The sequence below is a fragment of the Pseudopodoces humilis genome, chromosome 27, assembly GCF_049639895.1.
Source record: "Pseudopodoces humilis isolate 2021_Gansu_Grassland_sample_001 chromosome 27, ASM4963989v1, whole genome shotgun sequence".
In the NCBI taxonomy this organism is placed as follows: Eukaryota; Metazoa; Chordata; class Aves; order Passeriformes; family Paridae; genus Pseudopodoces; species Pseudopodoces humilis.
The window spans coordinates 6342068-6364845 of NC_142226.1; the positions used below are offsets into that span (position 1 = coordinate 6342068).

The 22778-nt window shown below is 52.0% G+C and overlaps 1 protein-coding gene across 1 annotated transcript; it reads right to left on the minus strand.

Annotated features, from left to right (window-relative positions):
• Positions 1 to 4993: 4993 nt before the first annotated feature.
• OPRD1 (opioid receptor delta 1) lies at positions 4994 to 14896 on the minus strand. Its single transcript, XM_005529659.2, has 3 exons — positions 14581 to 14896; positions 7994 to 8343; positions 4994 to 7285 (listed from the first exon to the last, which is right to left on the minus strand). The coding sequence occupies exons 1-3, from the start codon at positions 14832 to 14834 to the stop codon at positions 6753 to 6755; spliced, it is 1137 nt and encodes a 378-aa protein (XP_005529716.1). The 5' UTR covers positions 14835 to 14896; the 3' UTR covers positions 4994 to 6752.
• Positions 14897 to 22778: the final 7882 nt, after the last annotated feature.

The window sequence follows — 22778 nt, forward strand, 5'->3', positions numbered from 1 at the left end:
GGGCAAATTCCCACATCCTGATGTGACTGGAGCCCCAGGTAGCTGTTTACACTCAGTTCCTAAATGTTCCTTTGGGCAGGGATGGGCTTCAGGCACTGAGAGCAGCTCAGGTTGTTGGCAGCTCTGCTGCTGCCATGTAGGATGAGCTTGGACCAGGGATGGCCTCTGTAGGTTCAGCCCTAGCTGTGGAGCTGGGGACACCCACCTCCCATCAGGTGGGTTTATTTTGGTGCTTGAAGTCCTGGGCTTGTAAAGGACTTTATTTTTCCCTCTGAAGCGAAGTTGGGATATGGGCCCATGGGGAATGATATATTGTGAGGGATTGAGCTCATATTTTGCCATCACTGCAGGCTGAGCCATGGGTAAGTGCTCTCTAATCCCGTGACTAATTCTGCTCCCTGGGGACCATCACCATTTGATGCTCTTCAGTGAAATGTGATCTGCTGGATACCTGATGGAGAAACTGGGCTTTGTCTTGGGCTTGATTCCCAGCAACAACATTATCCAAAAACAGCCTCAGCTACTGGGGAGCTGGGAGCTAAAATCCCACATCCCAGTGCTCCCCGTTCCTCCCTATCCCCAATATTGACAGGTTTTTGCATCTATCTCCCACATTTGGGCAATTCCTTGCAGCAGGAACAGGATCAGTGGTGGCACTGCTGTGTGGTCACCACAGGGTTGGATCCTGCCAGGAGCCAATGCAATTCCTTGCTTCGGCTCCTGCAGATGCAGAGAAAACCTAGATAATTCCCAAATGAGATGGGATTGTAGCTGTCCTTGAGGGGCTGGTCCTGTTCCTGGAAAGGGGAAAACATGTCTTTTGAACATGTTGGTATTTTCAAGAAACAAGGGGGAAAAGAGCTGGGGGAAAACACTTAAGATTTAAAATACTCAGAAGAGATGAATCAGCCATTGTCTTGGAAGTCAGAGTGACACTTCAGTGGGAAGCTGCTGGAAACTGGGGTAAGGATGAGCCCCCACACAGGGGGGAGAGGGTGGGCAAAGGAAAACAGTTTAATTGAGGAAAGGGAAATGTCTCATTAACAAGGTTTTGTGCTCACAAAATGAATTGGGGGCATTTTGAGGATAAGGAGGAGGAATTTGGGTCCTGTGGAGCAGACCCTTGCCTGTGTCAGGATCCAGCCTCAGTCCATGGTGGAGGTTTTCCAGCACTGACACCTCCAAACCTCCACCATCACCAGCTGGCAGCTCCAATCCCACACTCTGGTCTCCATCTGTTGCTATTGGAAGTGCATAAAAGGCTTTTGATTTACAGACAAAAGCTGGGAAAGTGGAATTTTAGGGCTTTAGCATCCATGGAGGATGTGTCTTGGTGGTGTGGAGATCTTTTGAGCCCAGAATAAAAGCACTTCGTTGTCTGTGAGGTTTGTAAACGATTTTTTTTTCCATGTTTTTAACATGTTACTGTTTTAGATACAAAAATTATACCCATGCAGAGGTGCTGCAGGATCTGCAGGGAGGGAATTGCATCTTCAAGAGGGTTTGGAGGATACTGAGATTATTTTCTTGTTTTTCCTCTCCTGCCTGGAAGAGGAAATGAGCTTTAATTATGGCCCAGCTGCCTGTGATGAGGTTTAATGATGGGTCTGCAAACGACAGTTTGGTATTGTACTGGGCTGTCTCCCCTGAATCCCATCATCAAGGCTGCTACCTGACCAGTGTATCCCAGGATAATTGGAACATGCAGTGCTCTGGTGTGGCTCCTGGTAGAAGAGTGTCTTGGGTCTCTTGAGAACTGGGCTGAAATACTGGTGTGGGGGTGTCTCTGCCCCCTCCCCAAACTGCTGAAGTCCTGGTTCCTTTCCCATTACAACAGGCCAAAAATAAGGAAAGTCTCATATGGTTCACACAATAATGAGCTGTGGAAGGGGATCCTGGCTCTGTCCCTGCCTGGAGGAGCCCCAGTGCTCACACAGGATCCCAGCCAGCCTCCATCCCCTTCCTGCATGTTCCTCCAGGTCCCATTTGCTCAGGGAATAAAACTGTAAAAATTAAGCAAAATCTGTAAGTCTGAAAGGAGAAAAAAATCCTCTGGGTATTATTCCTAGTAATTTTTTTTCCCTGTTAAATGATGAATTGCAAGACAAGCATCTCTGTTGGGCTGGAGAGCCTGGGTCCACCCCAGGCTGCTCTGGGGTCAGGAAGGTGGGAGATTTTGCTCCTGTCCTCCCCAGGAAAGAGATCCATTAATTTCCATCTGTATATTAATGCAATACCAACATCAGCCTAAACCTGCAGACAAAGAAACCAGCATCACCACAAACTCAATACATCAGGATTCATTATTTGGTGGGTTAATTAAAGAAAAAAACCCCAAAAAACGGGGGAGAGGATGTTGACTGCAGTAACACATGTTTTTGGGCTGCAAACATTCCTGGAATAGCTGGTTGGTGTGTGCCGGCACAGGTTGCTGCATAATTAATCTGGACTGGTGGTGAAATCACCGGAATCGGTGCCTGGCTCGGTTTTCCCGGAGTGCTGGGTAATGGAGGGGGACCTCGAGTGGTGCTGCAGCAGTGATACCCTGACTAAACAACACCTCCAGGCTGGAAATCTGGTTTTCTCCTCCGGTCTGTGTTCTTTATGGCTTCCCCTTCTTTGGGAGCTAAGAAACCTACACAGCAGAAGTGATATATACCTTAAAATCCAAAGTCTCATTAAGCCAGAGCAAAGTTACAGGCTCCAACACCCAATTCTGTTGCTTTTTTGCTAAATCCTCATTTGTATTTAAATTAAAAATGTAATTTGGGCCAGAATTTGAGCTGCTAGGGCTTGTAAAATATATCTTGATGACCAGTGGCAGAAGAGGTTTTTGGTGACTTGGGCTTGCAAACAATCTCAGCTAAAGGGCTGAGGTGAGTTTTTGGAATTTGAATTTAGAATCATGGAATGGCTTGGGTTGGAAGGGACCTTCAAGCTCATCCAGTTTCATGCCCTGCCTTGGGCAAGCACACCTTCCACTGTCCCAGGGTGCTCCAAGCCCCACTCAGTGAATCCTTGGACACTTCCAGGGATCCAGGGGCAGCCACAGCCTCTCTGGGTATCCTGTGCCAGGGCCTCCCCATCCCTCAGAGGAAAGAGTAAACTGAGAGGTAGTTTCATCACCCCCCAGACCACTCCCCTGAGCCAGATTCTGCTCATTTTTGATGCCTGGGAGTCACAAGAAAGCTGGAAATTGCTTCCTATCGCTGATTTTATTTCACTTTATTATTTTAATTTTTATAAAGCAGGGTTTCTGTACAAAAATGCCACTGTAAGGCAAAAATCCCAAGGGTTGGAGCTGAAAATAGTGGAGAAGTACTTTGTGAGATGCTATGGATATTCAGCTCTATCGCACATGGAGAAGCTGCTGTAGTGGGAGGTGTGACAGGAGGCCTTGGGGTCACTTTAATTTCATACAGCTATAGACAGACATACATATATATATATAGCTATAGACAGACATATATATTTATAAAAGTACACAAAGAGTTCCCTCCAAGCATCCTGGCTACAGCATGGCTCAGTCTGGGCAGGCAGGATCTCTCAGTGCTGTTTCCCTGAACTAGGATTTGTCCCCAGTTTCCCAGCCCAGAGGAGGGGCTGGAGGAGCTGGTTTTTAGGTGTGAAGAAGCTGAATCATCCCTGCTGGGATGCTGCTGGAATGGGATGATCGAAGTCCATGTCACCCCATATGCTCTGGTGTGCTGCTTGCCACCCATTTTTCCCACGAATACTCTGTTTTTCTTTAAGTCAGCAAACCTGAAGCTCAGGAAAGCCACTGTCTTTGCTGTGTCCTGGGCTCCGAGCTCTGCCCAAGCATGGTGGCATTTTACAAAGAAATGACTTGAAGCATTTAACCCACTTTAAGGCCATGGCAGTCACATTTTCCAGCATGCTAGGAATTTGGCAGATGAAAAAAAGGCCCTGTGGGGCTGGGAAAAGTGGGGGCTGAGCTTTGCAGGGTGGCCGAGCTGCTCGTGAAGCCCCAAGTCAACCTGCAGCTCCCAGCACTCATGGGTGGGGGGTTCTTGGTCCCCACACCACAGTGACATGTCCTCAATGAGGCTGTGCCGGGGCAAGGATGCTCCATCCCTGCTGCTGGGGTTCACTTCCCCCGTGTCCCCCATTTGTCCCTGTGCTGTTGTGGGAAACACTGCTCTCTGTTGTGCCATTCCCAGCTTCCAACATGGGGTTGCTTTTCAGCTTTTCAGGTTGCTAAGACAGCTTGAAGATATCAATGGTATGGGGACATCACATATTTTAAGAGTGCCCCACAATTTGAGATATCAAGCTGGAATTCAGCTTCATGTTGGAGCTTAGAGTGAAGTCCAAAATGTCCTGCTCCACAGCATGGGACATCCCACCCCTGCAGGAACATCCAGCCTGATGGGACACGCTGAAATCCCTCCATGGCTGGGCCCTCACCATCAACCAGCTCCAAACCCACCACATGCTGCTGAGGGTTCTGCCCCAGGGTGGGTAGAGGTGGAGAGCTGAAGGATGGTCTCCAACTCCTGGATACATTAGTCTTTCTTCTCACAGAGTCTGAAGCTCAGCTTTATGTGACCCTTGGCATTTCCCCCCAATTCCTGCCCTGGAACTGATCGTGCTTTCCCTTATCTGATGCTCCATAAGCAGATGGGCTTGTGGTAGCAGGGGGTGAGAAGCCCGAAGTGTGGCCATGCTGGTAGTCCAGGACTCCATTCATGCCTGCAAAGGGATTCTGAAGAGGCCTGGACATGAGCTGGAGACGTCCAGGTGGATACAGCACTGAGCAGGAGGCTTTGCCTGTGGCACATTGACACGGGGCAGGCAGATGGGGAGGACCATTAGCATGCATCGGCACAATTGATTTGAGACCCCAATGGGCAATGTCACCCTATTTGATTCCTTTGAAAGAGAAATTGGTTTTGACTACCTCGTGGGCTCTGTCTTTCTAACGGAGAGGGCTTCAATTTCCACAGTTCTGGAGAAAGGTGGGGCTGGTGAGGAGAGGTGATGACTTTTATTAGTCTAAACTGATACAACTTGAGACACAAGCCAAGCTCTGCATCCAGCGCATGAGCCCCAGGTGCATCTGGGTGCTCGCCTGCTTCCTCCAGGTGTATCTGTTCTCAGTGCTATTACTACTTCCTCTGATCATCCTCCTCCTTGGGCTGGCTGACCACCTGGCAATGACAATGGGAAGGTGAGAGGAAGGAAAAGTGGTGGCTCATGAATGTGGCGCGGGGCTGGAGGGGTGCTTCAGGGAGCAGGAGAACCCATTAATTATCATTCAGCTGCAGATAATGTGGTCAGGAGGTCCCTGGATGGTGGTTCTTGCAGGATGCACTGGGAGTTGCAGTTCAGCTATCCCTTTGGAGGGATGCTGTTCCATACAGATGAGAGCTGAAATCCTCAAATCTCTGCCTCCTGTGGGCTGTGGGTCCTTTCTAGGTGCCTGCACAACCTCTGTCCCTGCTTGGGGAATTATGAAAGGGAGGTGTTCTTTTTGAGATTTTCTAAGTAAAAAAACCCACAACCCCATTCTATTGTTTTTGTCTCTGCTATGAAAATCTGGGCTGTGCTGTTTTTCATCCTCCTGATGGGCAGGGGAGGGAGAGCCTTTGGTGGAGCCTGTTATTCCATCCTAATTACTTTAGCACTGTGAGAAGCAACTCAAGTTCCCACAAATTACTCCCTTAACAAGGTTCTTCTTGGGCTTAATGACTTCATCAGTTCCCTGTCACCCTGAGAATTTGATATTGGCACAAGGATATGGGGGTCAGCTTCAGACCTGCCTGCTCCATCCCCTGGCCACACACATCCATATTCCTAGCATCACATCCAGCTCCAGGGCAGCCTTAGCTGCAGTCAGAGGTCTCTAAACAACACAGTAATGACATTAACAGTAGAAAGTTTTCCCTGGGAACAATCCCAGTTTGAGGGACTCCAGGAGAATTTTTACAATGGGTCTGGAGCTTTTTCGAAACAGTGTCTCTGAAGTGGCATGAGTTTCTCTTCCCATCTCCAATTGTCTTTTGGACACAGCTCAGAGGGGGATGGAATGAGGTCCCATGATGTGGCAGAGGAAATGGCCTCAAGTCATTACAGGGGAGGATTAGGCTGGATATTAGGGAACATTTCTTCACTGAAAGGGTTGTCCAGTCCTGGCACAGCTGCCCAGGGCAGTGGTGGAGTAACCATCACTGGAGAGATTTAACCATCACCGTGTGGATGTGGCACTTGGAGACATGGGCTAGTGGTGGAAGAATAGTTGAACTTGATGATCTTGGAGAGCTTTTCCAACCTGAATGGTTCTGTGATCCTATGATCACCTCCTGGCACAGTTACCTTCTGCCACGTGAGTGTTTCCCCTCTTGCTGTCGGCCGTGGTGTCATCCTGCCCCATGCAGGAGGAGAAGCACGTGGACATTGCAGTTCTGGTGCCCTGGGCTCTGCCAAAAGCCACGTGTTGGAGGGTGACAGCCCCTGCTGGGTGTTACTGATTGAGATGGTGGCAGCAGTGGAGCTCACTCACCTCTTGATATGGTCATCTCCCTACATCATTTGGTGAGTCCCAATTCTCCCATTTTTCTTTCCCAGGATGAAAAAAGCTTTTGCAGTCAGCCTGTATGCAAACCCAGCAGTGTTACTGAGCAGCACCCAGGCCATCACTGCTACAACTCTGTGGTGGTGACCTGGGTGACTTCTGAGCGCAGCTCATCTCCGTGTCCCTGGCAGCCCTGCTCTGGGCTGCCCACGTCTAGTCATACTGGCTTGTTGCGGGCTTCAGAGGGGGTGCAGGTGGAGACGAGCTCCCTCGTGGTGTTCCTGGCACGGGAGAAGCTGTTCTGGTCCACACGGGCTCGGAAAGGCAAGCAGAACTCTCGGAAGCACCTCTTGAAGTTTTCATCCAGGAAAGCATAAAGGACAGGGTTGAGGCTGCTGTTGGTGTAGCCCAGAGCGATGCAGAAGTGCAGGCTGGCCACCACGTAGGGGTTCTTCTTGTCTATGTCCACCAGCGTCCAGACGATGACAAAGATGTGGATGGGTGTCCAGCAGATGATGAAGGCTGCCACCACCACCAGCACCATGCGTGTGATGCGCCGCAAGTTGCGATCCTTCTCCTTAGAGCCTGAGAGGAGCCGGACACTCTTCAGGCGAAGGATCATCAGCCCATAGCAGATGGTGATGACCAAAATGGGGACCAGGAAGGCAAAGATGAAGACACAGATCTTGGTCACAGTGTCCCAGTAGATGGGAGGGTCAGGAAACTGGAGAGTGCACAGGACCATACCATCTGAAGGAGAAAGGAGGGTCAAAGAGGAATCTGGTAGAGTGTCTGCTGAGAATATTCTGCCTTCTGCTCAGTTATGGCTTGTTAAACCCCCAGGGAGATGCATTCCTGCTTGCCTGCTCTTGCCAGAGGTTCCCCAGGAGCTCTGTGCCATCAGACCCCTGTCCACAAGACATTGAGGGGATGCAGTGACCCCGGAACCTTTTCTCTGCAGAACTGCCTGGGCCATTCAAGGCCAATCCTGCCTTCTCCCAACCCCATGGTGGACATCCCCATCTCAGATACCCATGTCACCCTCCACTGAAATCTGTCCATTTCCTCGAGATGCCCACAGCTTTCCTAGCAGTCAAGGGCCAGCATCCCCACACAGGAGCTGCAGATCTTAGTGTGGGCCACTTAGAGACCTTGCAGCATTCCTGGGGGCTTTTTTAGGCACTTGATTTGCATCCTAGGAGGTGGGGAGAGGCACTGGTTAGACTAACAATGGGGAAAGGTGTGGGATCCCTACCCTTAAGTGGAACGGAGTACAATTTCTGGGAGTTTCCAAGATGGGAAATAACACCATGACGCTTTTTCCAAGACAGGGCACATTTATGGAGAGGTGCCCACCACTGAGCACACATCTGCTACAGGACCAGAGCTCAAGTTTGCCAGGTCACCCCTGGGATGGACTAATGGAACAGGAAGGGACGTGTCCCCAGAGACACTTGCCTTTTGACTTGGTGACCGCCATGACCATGATGGGCACCCCGATAAGGGAGGAGAGCACCCAGATGCAGACATTGATGATCTTGGCTTTGGCTGGCGTGCGGAAGTCCAGGGCCTTGACTGGGTGGCACACAGCAATGTAGCGGTCCACACTCATCATGGTGAGGGTGAAGATGCTGGTGAACATGTTATAGTAGTCAATGGAGAGCACAACCTTGCAGAGCAGCTCCCCAAAGGGCCAAGTCTCCATGAGGTACTTGGCGCTCTGGAAGGGCAGTGTGCTGGTGGCCAGTGCATCAGCCAGCGCCAGGTTGAAGATGTAGATGTTGGTGGCTGTCTTCATCTTGGTATACCTGGGGGTGGCAGAGAAAGGACATGCTACAGGTGGTCAGGGCACTTGATGCGATGAGGAAGGGGCACAGCTTGTCTGCTCACAAGGTGACACCAGCCTTGGTGGGCAAGAGTGTTGTGATGAACCTTTCTGCAGCACCAATGTGCTCAACAGCTTTCCAGGTGCACCAGGGAGCACACTGAGGAAGCACATGGAGCTGTTGGAGCGAGTCCAGGGGAGGCCACCAAGACGATTAGAGGGATGAAACACCTCTGCTGTGAGGAAAGGCTGAGACAATTGGGATTGCTCTGGGGAACAGAAGCTTTAAGGTGACTAATTCCACTCCCTGAAGGAGCCCACAAGAAATATGGGGAGCAACTCTTTACAAGGACCTGGAGTGACAGGATATTTGATGGGATATTGGGAAGGAATCCTTCCCTGGGAGGGTCATGAGAATCTGGCACAGGTTGCCCAGAGAAGCTGTGACTGCCATGGAAGCGTCCAAGGCCAGGTTGGACCGGGCTTGGAGCAATCTGGTCTAGTGGAAGGTGTCCCTGCCCATGGCAGGGGGTGCAACTGGAGGAACTTTAAGGTCCCTTTTAACCCAAGCCATTCTATGATTCTATACTTGTGTGTTGAAGTCATAGAATCATAGAATCAAAAAATGGTTTGGGTTGGGAGGGACCTTAAAGCTCATCTCATTTGACTCCTCAGCCACACACCACATCCTGGTACCTGAGCAGAGGATGACATTCACATGTGCTGAGCTGGGACCTGCAGAGCATGGCTTGGCCCCTGCCACAATGGTTTTCCTGCACCTGACCAGGGAAGTGACATTCCATGCCTGCTTTTATTTGAAGGAATAAAGAACTTTCCAGAGAACTCAATCCTCCGATGAGATTGATTTGCTCCATTACCCTGAACCAGTTGCAAAATATCCTCAACCCTCCTTTATCTGATTTTCCAGATAGTAAATTGTGATTATCCAGCCTGTCTCCCTGTCAAGTTTGCTTGCAGAAATTGGATCGATTACCCCCGGAAACCGGCCATCTGGAAGCAGCCCAATTAGCCAGCCTGGAGCTCCAGAGCCTTTGGGGAAGCCTGGCTGTATCCCCCGGGGCAGTTGGGAAGGGCTGACTCTGCTTCTGGTTCTTGTCACACCGTGGCAAGAGAAATGCCTGGTCCCTCATGTCCAAACCTTTCATGAAGGGATGAAGCAAAGCCATGGCAGATGCCAGAGCAGCAGGGATATGTGTGTGTGTGTGTCTGTCCCAGGAGCATCCAGTCCTGCAAGTGTTGGTCAAGGGGATGCTTTGAATGGCATGGTGGCTTGGAAATACATACTGAGGGATCTGCTGGCCACCCCCAAAGGGCAACACACGTGGGGTGGGAATGGCTCTGTGGAAGACTGCTCCTTGCTTCCCGGGCTCCCTTCCAGCAAATCTCCATTGCTCAGAGCATCCTCCTCAGCCCCAAGCTTTTTTAGATGTACCCTAATTAATTAACATCAGGGTCAGTTCACACAAAACCATCTCTGTGCATGGGTAAACCTGCCTGTACCAGCACTGGAATAAGGCATGGAGGGGGTAAGATGACATCTTCATTGCTGGGATGAAAAGATTGTTTTCCTTGGAGTACTTATTGATAAAAAGCAACTTTTTACATGAGTGATAGGGGCAAGATCGTTTTAAACTGACGGGATAGGTTTGGTTCAGATATGAAGGTGGGGAGGCCCTGGCACAGGTTGCTCAGAGAATCTGTGGCTGCCCCATCCCTGGAAGTGTTCCAGGCCAGGTTGGATGGGGCTTTGAGCAACCTGGGATAGTGGAAGGTGTCCCATGGCAGGAAGTAGAATGAGATGAGATTTATAGTTACTTCCAATCTAAAGCATTCTAGGATTTTGTGATAATTGGCACAGCTCATCACATGCTGGGGGCACATGGAATAAACTGAGGTGGGGGGATTAACTGGCTCCCATCTCAGGTGGTCCTGCCCTGGCTGGAGCCCAGGACAGCAGGTTGGTGTGGGAAAGAGGCTCCTGGGATTGATGGTGGTACCAAATCCCTTCCCCTTCCTCCATCTCAGCAGGGTCAGGAGAGTGTATTGGTGCGGACAGAGACCCACCAGGTTCCATTGTCAATTGAACTGGCAGCTGGAGCTGAAAAACTAATTTTTTTCTGGGAAAAAATAGAAAACAGCAGCTTAACCCAGCTCCAAGAGCATTCCTGTCTCCTTCACCATGGCTGCAAATGGCAGCCCATTGCCCAGGGGTGGAAATACTCAAGCTGAGCTTTTTTTAAAATTTAAATATGGCATTAAAAATGTCTTGTCCTTGAAAAGTCCTTTTCCATTCTCTTTAGTGTTATTTTCCAAGTGCTTTTGCAGAAAAGTTTCCTCCCAGGTTAAACAAAAAGCTGAGAATTTGTGATATTGTCAGGTTTTGCCTCTCCTATGTGAACAGTCAGTTCAGGCAGATTCACAAGTCTTTGGTCTCTGTATTTTGAGTAAAACAGTAAAAAAAAACCCTGATATTCATTCCATGGTCTCCCAGATGTGCTTGGCTGTGCTGGGTAAGCACTTCCCAACCCCCTGCCAGATGTGCCAGGGGTGGGGGACTGGAGGGCCAGAGCTCTCACCCATCCCCAGGCAGGATGGGGCTGGTGAGGGCAAAGCAGTGACAGGGACCAGTGGGATAATGGAGATGACTGGGATGATGATGGGAATGTCTGGGATGATGGGTTGACTCTGACAATGCATTGGACTGGAATGACAGGGATAACTGGGATGAGGATGGAGATAACCTGGATGATGAAGGTCATAACTGGAATGATGGGGTTGACTGGGATGAGAGGAAAGACTTGGGATGGTGATAGGGATGACTGGGATAATAAGAATGGCAATTTAGCCTCCAGCAGTGGGGTTTTGGGGCAAGATTTAGCTCCCTCCATATCTAGGCTGAGATTTCAACCCCCTGCACGGGGTGAGGCGTCCATCCTGGTGAGCCTCCTGAGCTGCAAATGAAACTGCTGCTCCAGGAAAGGTTTATTACACAAATTAGAGCAAACCATCCACTGCTGCTGATGGAGCTCCCCAGGCTGCCAAACCCATTGCAATTAAGTGAGTGCCTTGATTGGGAAGTTATGCACTTGAACAGAACAATCTGGGAGGTGTTGATGGAGAGAAGAGATGGGAGGGGATGGGGCAAGCACAGGGCAGCTCTGCACTCCAGTCTCAACTCCCAAGCAGGGATGCCCTCTCCAAACCTCTTGGAAAATAAATAAGTGAAAGAAAAGTGAATAATAAGTGAAAGAAAAACTCCTGGAGCTGCTAAAAGCTGCCTCCTGAAAGAGCCTGGCTTGACAAAGCCTGCACCCAGCTGTCCCTGCAGCCTGTGTGGGAGCTGGTGGGGGGCTGATGGGCTCAGTGGGGATGAGGGCACTTGCAGCCCCGAGCTCACAACTGCAAATTGCTTCCAGGAGTATTTTTAAAAGCATCTGACAATGCAGGGGGCATGGTAGTGCTGGTCAGAGCTGTGGTGGAGAGGGTGCTGGGTGTGCTGGGCTCCCTCCAGGTGTGTTGGATGGGTTTGGCTGCTCTGGAGATAGATTTATTTGGAGTTTGGCTGTGCTCAGCTCACAGCGTGTCCATTCACAGAGGTATATACAGGCCAGGATGTGCTCCAGCTGTGCTTCCAGACTGCCTGGACACTCTCCTGGACCCCAAGGGCACTGAAAGGTGGCACAAGGAGAAGAGCACAAGACAAACACCCAGAATCTCCCTGGCAGCGAGGTTCAAATCCGAGCTGATCCCATCTCCTAGCCCTTTCTTGCACAGACACAGGTCTCCCCTAGTCCTGGCCTAAACCCTGCTGACATGGAGCAACTCTGGCAAGGACCCCTGGGAAACTCCAGGTGGCTTTGGCCATGGAAGGGGCTAAGTCACATGTCCCTGCAGCCCCTCCCATCCCAGCAGCTTGGAGGATATTTGCTCATTTCATGGGAGATATTCCCCATCCCTGGAAGTGTTCAAGGCCACCTTGGACAGGGCTTGGAGCCACTTGGTCTAGTGGAAGGCAACCCTGCCATAGGTTGGAACAAGATGGTCTGTAATGTCACTTCCAACACAAACCACTCTGTGATTCTCTGATTCTGTGTTTAATTCCATCGTCAGCTGGAAAATGGGGGCCTAGAAGCTGTGGTGATGGGATCTGTGGCTGTCAAGTTTGCTAAAGCCTGACTAACATGCAGTTACTCAGTGAGTAAAATAGGGAGGATGTTGTTTGCACATGAAATCACTCTCTTTAAAATGCCTTCTCTCTTCTCTCTGAGCAGAACCAGCTGGAGGGGGTCTAATAACACTCATCCCTCGCCCTGCCGTCGCTCATGGTATCTGTCTCTGCTGCAATTACCTCAATTTGCTTTTTCAGACCAGGGCTCATTTTTAATGCCACTTTGAGTGGATGAAAAATCCCATTAGGGGTTAGGTTGGGTCAGTGAGTTACTCCTCGATTCCATTCCCCATTGTCGACCCTCTTGGATGGTTAAAAAGACACAGCAGAGTCCCACAGAGAGTGGGGGGCAGGGGCAGCAGAGCCTGATACCAGGGCAATGGGCACTCCAGGGTGTCCATTGACACATTTCAGGATAGTTTCCTTCCCACTGGTGAGTCACCACATTTATTTGTGCACAGGCAGTGCCAGGCTGTGCTGACCTCCTGTTAACAATACCAAAAGGGATGGGGTATTGAGGGTTAAAAATCGGGAATTTGGGGGGTTTGTTTAAATCCCGCCACCAGCTCTGGTTTGGCATTAGGGTTTTGGCCAAGCTAGGGTTACAGCACCACCTGAGGCAATGGGAATTGGAATTACCCCACAAATTCTGGACCTACAGGACCAAGCCCACTCCAGTGCAGAGGGTGTGGCTGCAAAACCCAGGCACCCAGTGAGACCCCTCTGCTCCCTCCTGCCAGGCTGCATTGGGGTCTGCGTCCGCACAGAATGCGACTGCAAGCACAGCCCCATCCTTTGCTGCTGGCAGGGCTGTGGAGGAGTTCTGTCACCCCTCACTGCTGCTGTTGGTCCTGTGCACTACAAAACTTTGCTTTATGGTCCCATTTTCCACGTCAACCCATCTTATCCAGGCAGGACCAACCAGTGTCTCAGACAAAGGGACTGACAAGATTTTGTATCTTAGCACAAGTGCCTGGTTGGATGCAGCAGCATCTTGCCATGCCCCATCTTTAAAATGGGGAGCATTTGGGTCATGTTGCTTGTCCTGGGGTGCAGAGACCCTGCAAGACCCAGTCTCTGCCCAGGAAAAGCCTCACCACAGGTGCTGAGGTCTTGGATGGAGCCAAAGGTCTCTTGGTGCTGGAGATGGTACACACTGAGGGGACCAGAGGACAGCTCAGCTGTTGTGGGAGATGGGGCTGGGCCATGCGGTTTCTCCTCTTTGTTAGAGAAAAAGAGAAGTCAGGCAGCTGCAGGAGGTGAACAAGAAGGAACTGGGAATGGGCTGGGTGGGTAATTCCTACTGATTGAGTGGGGTGGCAGCAGTGGGAACCCACCAGCCCCTGTCTGGGGGGCAGGGGGGTCTGGACCCACCCTGCAAACACGACGGCTCCCAGCCTGCAGCGTGACCAGCCCTGCAGCTTCTCTTCCTCACAAAGAACAAGGGGCACCCGCTTGGGGCTGGGCTGTGTCCCCCATGCCCCCCCCCAACACAGCCCCCGTGCACTCCCCGAGCTGCTCCAGGCACGCATGGCCTCTGCTTTCACCCCTCGCACACCACCTGCTCCCCCCGCACTTGCACAGCTCGCACACGTACTGCTCACACACACAGCACGCCCATCTCCAGGCTGCCTACACTACACAGGTGCACACCGAACCCTCCCCCTGCTGCTGGCGCACACTCGGTGCACACTCACACCTGGGGCAAACTCACACCCAGTGCAGACTCGTGCCTGCTGCGCACTCACGACCGGTGCACACCTACTTCTGCTGCTGTTGACACACGGCACACACTCACCCCTGTGCACACCCACGCAGTGCGAATTCCCTCCTGGTTCCGTCTCAACCCGGGTACACATTCACCCCTCGTGCACACCCACTCAGTGTTACCGTCTCACACCTTCCATGTGCTGCACACTGACCCCTGGCACCACCTGGCCCCGTCGGTGCTCTCACACTCACCCGAAGTGCCCCTGGCTCCCTGCGCACGCCCAGCCCCCGTGGGCAGCGTCCGGGGTGCGCAGCTCTCACCTGACGATGCCGTACATGACCAGGACGTTGCCCAGCAGCCCCACCACGCACACCACGGAGTAGAGCGCAGTGATGACGATGGCGATCAGGATGGATGTTGCGTTCTTGGCCCGCTGCGGGCCCGTGTCGTTGACCCCGTGTCCAGGCAGGGGTGCCCAGGTGGTGCCGTTGCCCCAGGGGGTGGCAGTGGCCGCGGGCAGCACCGAGGGCAGTTCCACGGGCACATCCATGGTCACAGCCAAAGGCAGCTCCATGGCCCGCCGGCGGCCGTGGCCCCGCTGGAACCGCCGGGCGCATCCGAGCGCCGCGGGTTCGAGCCCCGCTCCCGGCCGGTGCCGCCACCGCCGCCTCCCGCACCCGCGCGGGCCGGGAATGCTTTATAAACCCGCGTGTCCCCCGAGCCACGTGGGGCCGGGGGCGGCCCTGCTCTCCCGCCCGCCCCTCTGCCTGTCTGCACCCCTCCCGCTCCTCCCCTGCCCCCAGATCCCTGTCTGCTATTCTCCTTGCTCCCTACCTGTACCCCCCATCTCCGCCCTCCTCCGCCTCGGTCGCTGTCTGCCTTTCTCCGTTCTCAGGTCCTTGTCTTCTCTCCACGGTCCCGTTTTCCCCGCACCCTGTCTGCCTCTCCCCATCCCTGCCTGACTCGCCCCATGCTTCCATTTCTGCCTATCTTTCCCCCCTACAGATCCCTCCTTGCGCCCCCCCTCCACGGCCCCCCCCCGCCCCCACGCCTGTCGCTCTCTCTTCCCATCCCTGCCAGCCTCCCCTCCCGGTTCTTGTCTTCTCAGCCGCTGCCTGACCCTCGCTCTTCCCAATCCCTGCCTCTTTTCCCACCACCCAGTTCTTTACCTGCACCCCCTCTCTCCCATGCCTGCCTCCACCTCCCCTCCCCGCTTGCCTTCTTAATCCCTGTCTCTCCCCCCAGCTCCTCCCAGTCCCTGCCTGTCACCCATCCCCGGAGCCGGCGAGGGTCCCCGGGCTGGAGGGGGAGCACGATGGTTCCCGGCGCTATGACTCTTTCGGGTTTTCTTTGTCTGTATGAAAGCAGGGGGACAAACAGCCCCCTTGTCCACAAAGCAAAGCCGGGGGGGGTCTCCAGTTCCCCCTTGCCCTCTGCTTTTTCTTTCTCTCCTTCACTCTCCCCACCATGCGTTATGAGGTTAGAGGGATGGGTTTGAGGGCGTTGAGAAGGTCTGGGAGGATGTTACAGGGAGATTCAAGAGGGATATTGTGGGGTGAGGAAAGGAGCTGGAAGGGTGCTGGAGGGAGAATGATGCAGGAATGCTGAGGAGGGATTTGGGGACCAATGTTGGGGGGGATTTAGGAGGAATGCTTGGAAGGGAATAAGTAGGGATGCTGGGGGCACTAAAGAGGGTTTCTGGGGGGCTTAGGAGGAGTGCTGCTGCAGGCTAAGGGATTTAGGGAGATGCCACAGAGTAAAGATGCAATTACAGACCCAGCAGAAGCACCTGCTTAGCAGAACTGGGCTTTGTGGGATGTTAAGGGTCACCCTCCCCTTTCCAAGGATCCTTTCCAACCTTGGGGCAGGACTATGTTCCTCTGACAGGGCTCCCCCCTTCAGGGTCTGCAAAGCTAAGAGGCAGGAGCCTTATCTTTCCTGGAGCCCCACTGGAGGTGGAGGCTGTGGGCACACACATTTGGGGTGTACTCATCTATTTGCTTTTGGGATGGATTCATTCATTGTCCTGTGCCCTGGGACAGCACTGGCTCAGGCAGAGAGGATGATTTGCTGCAATTTTGGGCACATTTGGCTCCAGAGGGACTGAGCAGAGGACACAGGACACAGAGGAGAGGCCAGCAACCTGTTCAACCCTGGAGATGGGGTTTTCAGTTGGTGCAGAGCTCTGCCAGCATCAAACTCCTGCAGTGCTGAAGCATCCAGACATTTTATCAAGAGCCTCATAAAAATGCCCGGGAGGGAATTAATGGCTTTTCATTCATCCCATGGTTCAGACGGTAACCAGCTCCAGGGCTGCTGAGCAGGGAGGCAGGGACAATGTGCTGTGGGTTTCTGTCCTCATGGTGTGAGGTGGCCATGGTCCTGGCTTTGTCCCACAGGGCTGGTGGGATGGGTAAAGGCAGGAATTGGGAGCACAGGGATAGATTTAACATGTATATCATGGGTCCTGCGGTTTGGATGCATCAGCCTTCTTACCTGGAGGGTGTTCCCATTCCTGTAGTGATTTTACAAGCCCAGGCAGGACAGAGGGGGATGTTCTGCACTTGTGTGTGGTCCAGAATACAGGATTTAAACACCTTCCTGGGTGAAAACAGCCTCCCAGACCCAGAGTGAAGTGCTGAGTATCTGCTGTGCCCAGCTCTGATGCAGGCTGGTTGCTGATCTCTCCCAGTGGGAAGGAAACATCAGGCTGGGGAGTGTAAAATAGCTTTTAGTGTGGCTGAGGAGCTCTCTGGAAGAGAACTCATCCCTTCGCTTGGCTCCCAGCATGGCCAGAGCTCCCATACTGACCCTTTTCTGATGGGTTATCTGCAAAGGATTAATCATCCTGGCAGGTTCCAGCAAACACGTCCTCTCGGCTCAGCTCCAGCATTTCTTTAGAAATTTATTTCAGCTGGAATGTTAAAAATAAACTCAGTGGACACATAAAACAAATGGAAAGCCCTTAAAGGGCTTTGGTGTTCACCTGCCTGCTCTCAGCTATTGCTGCTCCTGCTGCTGTGGATGGAGTTCCCAAAACTGGGGAAACGGAGACATGTTGGAAAGGAGAGCATCACCATAATGCAGTGCATGCAGCCTGGTGGGTCTGGCAGGTCCTGACCCCCAGCACTGGTTTCTGCATCACGGGTTTGATTGATGCCACTTTATCTGCCCCAGGAGGGTGGGGAGGCCCTGGCACAAGGTGCCCAGAGCAGCTGTGGCTGCCCCATCTCTGGAAGTGTCCAAGACCAGGTGGGACGGGGCTTGGAGCAAGCTGGTCTAGTGGAAGGTGTCCCTGCCCATGGCAGGGGGTGGGACTGGGTGGGCTTTATGGTCCCTTCCAGCCTGAACCATTCTGTGATTCTGTGATCTTGGTTTGAGTTCTGCTCTCCTGCGGAGATTCCTTCTAAGAGAAGCTCTGTGTGGCAATGCCTTAGCTCTTATTTTTTCTCCCACACCCTGAAAAATAAATCATATATCAAATTGAGGTGGTGAGAGCAATGCTGAGGCTGTTGAGGAGCAGAATTCTTGTCACTTGCCTGGTGAGCTAAGATCCGTCCTGGATCTTAGCAACTGTTGGCAGTGTTTTGATTTACTCAGGGAATGCAAACTTGACAAAGTGTATTTCATGTTGAGAAGACCCTCTCCTCTGGAATTTATTCGTTTTAATCAAAATGGACATAAAAATAACATGCAGGTGCCATGAATATGCCCTGGCCAGACTCCAGTCCAAATCCATGGCAATCTTTGGAGGTAAATGGAGGAGGAAACAGGGGGGATGAGTTTTCCATGAAGATTTTTGGGAATTCAGAAGGACACTGAGACTCTCTAAGTGCCTCTCACGTTGCCATGATATTGTTAGGGAGAGTGTTGCACTGGATCTCTGATGACACAGGGACAGCTGTGTCCTCTGCTGAGATGGGGGCCAGGGCAATTCTGCCAGATATAGAACTATGATAGAAATAGAAAAATATCTAAAATATAAATATATAAAAACTGCTTAGATATTTTTATATAATTTCCAGTTTGGCAGCCAGCATGAGTCCTGTCTGTACATTTCAGAGCTGTGATGCAGAGAGGGGAAATTCCATTTTTTTATTCCCCCTTCATAGTGCCTATCTTCATAGAATCATGGAATGATTTGGGTGGGAAGGGACCTGAAAGCCCATCTAATTTCACTCCATGCCACTGGCAGGGACACCTTCCACTACACCAGGTTGCTCCAAACTCCATCCAACCCAGCCTTGGACACTTCCAGGGACGGAAATGTTTCAATTTTAATGGATTTCTGCCCCAAATCTGAAGAACCAGTCCTGGGACAACCAGGTGCATTGGCTTTCAGTTGGGGCGAGGGTGGTTTTTGGCAAGATGAGCAGCCCTCCATGTCACACCGTGGGCTCTCCTGCTTCCCTTGCAGTCCCTGTGCTGCTCTCTTGCCTCCCAATGCTGCAGAAGCAGGATTTTATTTGTGCAGAGTTTCATTTCTAGAGAAAGTACTGCACAGACCTGGAGCTCAGCATCTGCAATTGATCCTGGGGCTGAAATGCCACCACAGGTGGCGCATCCTGGTCCCAGTGTTGTCCATGACCCTTCCTAAACCTCACATGAACTGGTACTGGACGGTTCCTACAGACTGGCACACACTATGTGTGCGGGCACCATTCTCTCTATCTCATTTCCTGCTTTCCTACTCACATTCACAAAACCATTTTATAGGGCTCTGTTGATGGAACATCACATCCCTGGATGTTCAAGAGGAGCCAAAATTGTTGCGACAGTAAATGAATAAAACTCTCAACAAATCCACTGCCCTAGAAGTAAAAATTAGATGCTGCCTTGAAAGCTTCTGGAATGTTTCACCTGCACCCTGCCAAGAGAGGGAATTATTTGCATGGCTTTACTCTTGGTAGTGTATGCAACCCTTCCTGGGACAAAGGAAGGAATGTGGGGGCAATGGCTGTTGTCAAGCCCACCAGCTCCCTTCCCCTCCGCTTCCTTTCCAGACAGTGAAACCCTTGGAGGTGCAAATCCATTATGGGATCTGCAGGCCAAGCTTAAAAACAGGGGGATGTGGAACAGGAGCTGGGAGAGGGATCATGATGCAGGAGAGAGCTGTGCTAACAAGACACACCTGGGTAGAGCAGAGCCAGTGCAAACAGGAGGAGCCTCATCAGGCTGAGCTGATGGGATTTTCCAGATCAAAGATGGGAAACTGGACACGGGATATAGACTCCCACAAAGCTGGAAATCCAGACAAGTGCTGCCACTCCCATTTGAGGAAATCTTTCCCTTTCCCTTTCCCTTTCCCTTTCCCTTTCCCTTTCCCTTTCCCTTTCCCTTTCCCTTTCCCTTTCCCTTTCCCTTTCCCTTTCCCTTTCCCTTTCCCTTTCCCTTTCCCTTTCCCTTTCCCTTTCCCTTTCCCTTCCCTTCCTTCCCTCCCCCATTATAGAAGTGCTGCACCTACCCTGGATTTACCATCCTCCTCCCCCTGAGCTGCTGTCACCATTCTCCAGGGTCTGATCCACCCATCCCAACTCAGAAAACCAAGTAGTCAGCACAACTGACGGGAGCACCAGGATGGAGCTCAGCTTGTGTTGAACCACTTTAGGGGGGCTCCTCTGGCATCTAGCTCCCCTCATTTATAAGGATAAGCCGGGACATGCACAGAATCACGCCTTGGGGAATTGCAGCAGAAAATATCACTTTGTTCTCTGTAGATCTGAGATGTTTTGGGGCTTGGAAGAGAATGGACCAGATGCTCGATGAGCATCAGTCCAACTGCACTGTTAACCACCGAGCTGCAAGTCCAGGCTGCTCCCTCATCTCCCCGGGGCTCATCACTTCCCCTCCCTCCACTGACAGCTCCAGATAAATCAGCCTTGAAGAGGAAAATGGGCTGATTTGTGTGTTTTGTTTTCCCATGTCAACATATCTGAGTGTTTTCATACCTTGCGGGGCAGCTGCTGCAGAGAACAAAGCCCATCCATCAGGAGAGTTAAAATTAGATGAGATTCTTCTCTGCCACCATTCTACATGGCTGCATGTGAGGTGGGGGGGTTGCAGTATTATTTCCTCAGCATTGTGTGTGGAGAGGCTGTCTCTCAGGGCAGGCTGTCCGCACACTGAGATGGCCAGAGTCAGAGCTAAGTCCAGAGGCTGGATGGAAAATCTCTGCTCACCACCTTGTAGGCAACAATCCCTCTCCCAGAGGTTGGTGATGTCCCAGGGGTGATGCCACCAGTGTCCCTGAGATGTTCTTGGGACATGACAGGGGCTGTCTCCCTGCTGGGCTCAAGCTGGTGACAGTGCCAGCCTGCCCCAAGCCTGCTGCTCCTACCCAAGGCTGAGGGCAGTGGGGTTCCTTACAAATACAGGGTGAGGGCATCTGCTGGTTCATCCTTTTCCATGAAAAATGCCTCCAAAGTGATTATTTCATCGGAGCAGTTAATGGATCCTTTTCCTTCACCCCAGCTCATGCCTGGCCTCGTGGCAGTGACAGGGACAGGGGACAGTGATAGCGAACAGCTCGTGGGCACCAAACTGTGCTGGCAGAGAAGGAAGGACGGGCATCACGCCACATCTCTGGGGAACTCAATCCCCACAGGAGCCTTTTTCCCTGATTGTTGCTTATTTAGGTATTTTCACCAGCCCGCTGCCCCCCTCCGTGCTGTCTTTGTCTGACAATGGAGCATTGACTGGGAGCTGGCAGCGTCCCCCTGGATTTCGGGGAGCTGGGAGCCTGAGCTGTGCCCCCCTCAGCTGGCGCTCGGAGGTGGCAGCGCTGCTTCCCTCTGACGCATTGGGAGCATTAACAGCCTGTGAGTCATCTCAAAAATGAACCATCGTGGGGAGGGGTGGATCCAGGGCAGGATGCTGCTCCCAGACAGAGCCAGGCTGGAAAAATAAAGCTTTTTGCTGCTGGTGGAAGGAATTGGTGTCAGTGTGACCCCTGGGCTCCCCGAGGGACTGGGTTTTCCTGGACAGGGAGCAGGTCCTTTTAGACTGAGATATAAGGACTCTGTGTCCAACAGGACAACAGGCTTGGGGCTGATTATAACATGGGGACCACGTGTCCTGGTGCTGGTTGTGACATGCTGTAGGGCCAAGGACCCTGTGCACATGGGCAGACACACATGTAGCACTATCAAGGGACAGGGAGGACTGTTAAGTCTGGATTTCCCAAGAGATAAGGTCTGTCCCCTGTGAGTCTGACGGGATTTGCCAGTGTCTGTTACTGTACCAACAGGATGGGGGTTAGACTCATGCCAAATGTGGCTTAAACCCCCCAGGCCACCTTTAACCACCCTGATCATGGAAGAGACAGGTTTCTTTCTCAACATATAAATGTTATGTTTTCTGCAGCTTTTTAGCTCTGAGCCACAGTGCAAGGGAGATGGTCCTGCCATCACCCACAGCCCTGGGTGCCAGTGCTGGATGGGATGGACACGTGGCTGTTCAGCTCATTGATTCACCTCCTTGGAGGGCTCTGGAGATGCTGGAGAAGAAGCGGGTGTTGTCTTTGATGTTGGGAATCCAGGTCAGCTGCAATCCTGCTGCTCTCTGTGCCAAATCACAGAGCACAGCTTCTGTGCCTCTTGCTCTGGACTCAGACTCTGGGTCTTCCCTCCCCTTTTTCATGCTCCTGCAGAAGTCCGTGGGATGATTTAGTTTGGGGTTGAGAGAGGACAGGATGTTTCTACCAGATTTCCTTTCAGTGGAAACCTGGTGGAAAAGCACAGGAAGGTTTGTATCAGGTTTGGTTTGGGGCTGAAGGATTGAGATTTAGGTGATTTGGAGCTGGAGGCATCAGGAGCTGCAGAAAGAGCATCAGCCCCCACCAGCTCTTTGTTTTTGTGCCAGTCATTCCCTGCCAGGACCCAAGATGTGGAAGTCAGGGAAGCAATGGCATCGGAGCAGTGGTGGTTACAGGGTGATTGATGTGATTAAGGCTCTTTTCCTGGTTGTCTTGGAGCTCTCTATATCCTGTGCATGGTTTGGGTGGGGCGGCTGCCTGGCTGTGGGGCAGCAGAGGCACCAGTATGTCCCCTCACAGTGTGGGCACACAGGCAGCAGGTCCTGAAATGGTGGTCAGGTTTATGACAGGATCCTGGGAGGTTCTGAAGATGCTCAGCAGGTCCTGAAAGCAGGAGTTGTTCAGGCAATCTGGCTGCAGCATCTCTCACCTGCATGGCTTTGGTCCTGCATGTTAGGAGAGGTGATGGATGCCTCAACACTGGGGCAGAACTCATCCCAAAAAGCTCAGCAAACCTTGTAGACACTTTGATCACGCTCTGAAGGGCTCAGGAACTGGGACCAGCCAGAGCCAGGCTGGATGCAGCTGTGGCCAGAGACCGAGCAAAGCTCTTTGGTCACCAGCTGATTTCCACCTGGCTCATCCCTGACTTGTCTGAGCTGGATCTCCAGCAGAAAAGCCAGCAGCATCTCTTGTTGGTTGGTGATGAATATCCATGGTGATGCCACCCCTGATGCAGCTTTGTCAGAGCTGGTGATCTTGCTT